The 2,287-nt window shown below is 40.6% G+C and overlaps 1 protein-coding gene across 1 annotated transcript; it reads left to right on the forward strand.

The window, feature by feature from the left end:
* The first annotated feature begins 200 nt into the window (after positions 1 to 200).
* Positions 201 to 1,094, forward strand: LOC113738903 (BURP domain-containing protein 16-like). Its single transcript, XM_027266170.1, has one exon. It carries the CDS (start codon positions 201 to 203, stop codon positions 1,092 to 1,094), a length of 894 nt encoding a protein of 297 aa, XP_027121971.1.
* The last annotated feature ends 1,193 nt before the right edge of the window (positions 1,095 to 2,287 follow it).

The raw sequence follows: 2,287 nt of genomic DNA on the forward strand, positions 1-2,287 counted from the left end.
TCTCCAAATTCAAAAGCATGTTCAACTTCAACGTAATCATCTTCCTCTTCCTTATAACTACCTCAAACCTCATCTCCACCACTCCAACCCCAACACCACCGTCCATCCTACCTCCCCACCTCACCACCTCGACTCCAACCGCATCACCACCGCTCATACTGTCTCATCCTTCCATCTTAAGACTTTGGTCCAAGCATGTCATGAGTGACATGCCTGAGACCATCATTTCCCTGCTATCCCCCTTGCATGGTCATGATACTGATCACCTTAACCTTGCATCTATACCCAACAATGCCACATTTTGCGAACAAGCAAATTTGGCTTGTAAAGCAGATGTCGATGGCATTACACCCCTATCCATGGCTTACGGTTATAGCACTCACCCGTCACTTGATCCGGTTGATCCGTTATCGTATTTTAAGAAATCTTTGTTGTTTACCCAATCAATCATGGTGAACCTCCCCAATTTGGAATCTCAATTCCCCAAAAGAGCCTTCCTCCCACTAAAACTCTCCGCTAAAATTCCGATGAATGCGAAGGACCTGGAAACCCACTTTCCACAATCATTTCAAAAGGCGATGTTGAGAAAAAATATGGAGATCAGTTTGATGCATTGTTCGGCTCCCAATTTGCAAGGTGAGGAGAAGGGGTGTTTTAATTCACTAGAAGGAGTTATCACATTTGCCCAAGCTGCCTTGCGTGCAAACAACCACCACATCGTCGCACTTGCATCTTCATGCCAGGGAACTCACCAGGGAAGTCAAGTTGTTATCCGCAGCGTCCATCAAGTTGGGGCTAACACAAGCGTTAGTTGTCATGAAATTTTCTTCCCCTTCATGGCATATTATTGCCATGTCCTACCCTCCACCCAAGTGTTTAGTGTGGGTGTAGTGAGCAGCAAAGGCTTGGGTGCTCCGGACAGGGGGAATGGGACAATACTCTATGCCATTTGTCATTTGGACACATCTTCTTGGCCTAAAGGTCATCCAGCCTTCAAGAGTCTGAAAACGTCTCCTGGGGAAGCTGAAGTTTGCCATTGGTCGACCAAGTCTAATATTATCTGGATTCTCGGTGCCGACTACAGTCAGCATTAAAAGTGTTATCCTCCGTATACTCCTTATCATTGGAGTTCTGTCATGCTTACTGGAGTTCTGTTATGCTCCTGTCTTTTATGTATGATTCCTGCTACCATATGAGAACTGCTGTTTTATGTGTTATAAAAGAATAAAAAAGTACTAAATATTGATTAGTACTTATATGTGTTATTGACGTGTGATAGTATTCTGGCCTTATGATGACAGTGCTTATATGTTTTGATAGTGCTTATCTAAACAGAGTATATTGTTTATCCTTTTCAATCTTTTTGTTTTAACAATTTATTACTGTTTTCAAGTCACCAAAAGTTTTGTTTTAACAATTTATTACTGTTGTCAAGTCACCAAAAGTTTGGCCAAAGGAAACACCCCCAGTAGTGATTTGTCATAAAAACTGATTAGTCATAAAAGAGGGGGGGGGGGGGCGGAATTGTTTTTGTTGCAATTCGTTAGTGATTTGCAGCGAAAGCACACATTACCACCAAAACCTGTGCTATCGTCCGGACTCAACCCTTCCAATCATAGCAATACAACAACATATGTGCGTCTGTCAAGCATTAGCTTCAACTTTTACACTACGATTACCTACATAAGCTAATTAGTACAAGTTTCGAGCATCCAATTAATCAGGCTGACTGTTGGGAATTTGATTTGGTTGAAGATGGTTTCCGCATGAGATATATAAGACATGCAGGTGGTGCAGATGGATGGATGGATGGATGGGGAGACGCATGATGCACCTTAAATGGGAAGGCGGGGACGATGAGTTTGTGACAATTTATGCATGAATTTGTCTGATCGAATCTAAGGTTTTGCATTCTCGTAAGAGTTGAAGAATTGGTTTGACATTTTAAAGAGGTATTCATTCGTGTAAGGTTAGTTAATGATTAAATATCACAGTTTTTGTCTTTCCAGCATTCTTTTTCTTTTTTAATTATTATTTGATTGTAGAAGAAATTTTCTTCAATCGTACTCTTTGGCATACTAACAGTGGTTGCAAAATTTCAATGACTGAACTTTATATAATGTATCATACTCGTAGAACCAATATGGAAATCACTAGTGCTCAGCTATAGTGTGTTTCATACAATCACACTGTCTTTCTCATAACATCCTTGTGAAGATCACTACAAGCCTTTAGACCTCAAAGCGATAAAAACTAGCAATATGAAGAACTTGTGACATTTTTTTTT

This window comes from Coffea arabica, chromosome 4c (assembly GCF_036785885.1).
Source record: "Coffea arabica cultivar ET-39 chromosome 4c, Coffea Arabica ET-39 HiFi, whole genome shotgun sequence".
Classification (NCBI taxonomy): Eukaryota; Viridiplantae; Streptophyta; class Magnoliopsida; order Gentianales; family Rubiaceae; genus Coffea; species Coffea arabica.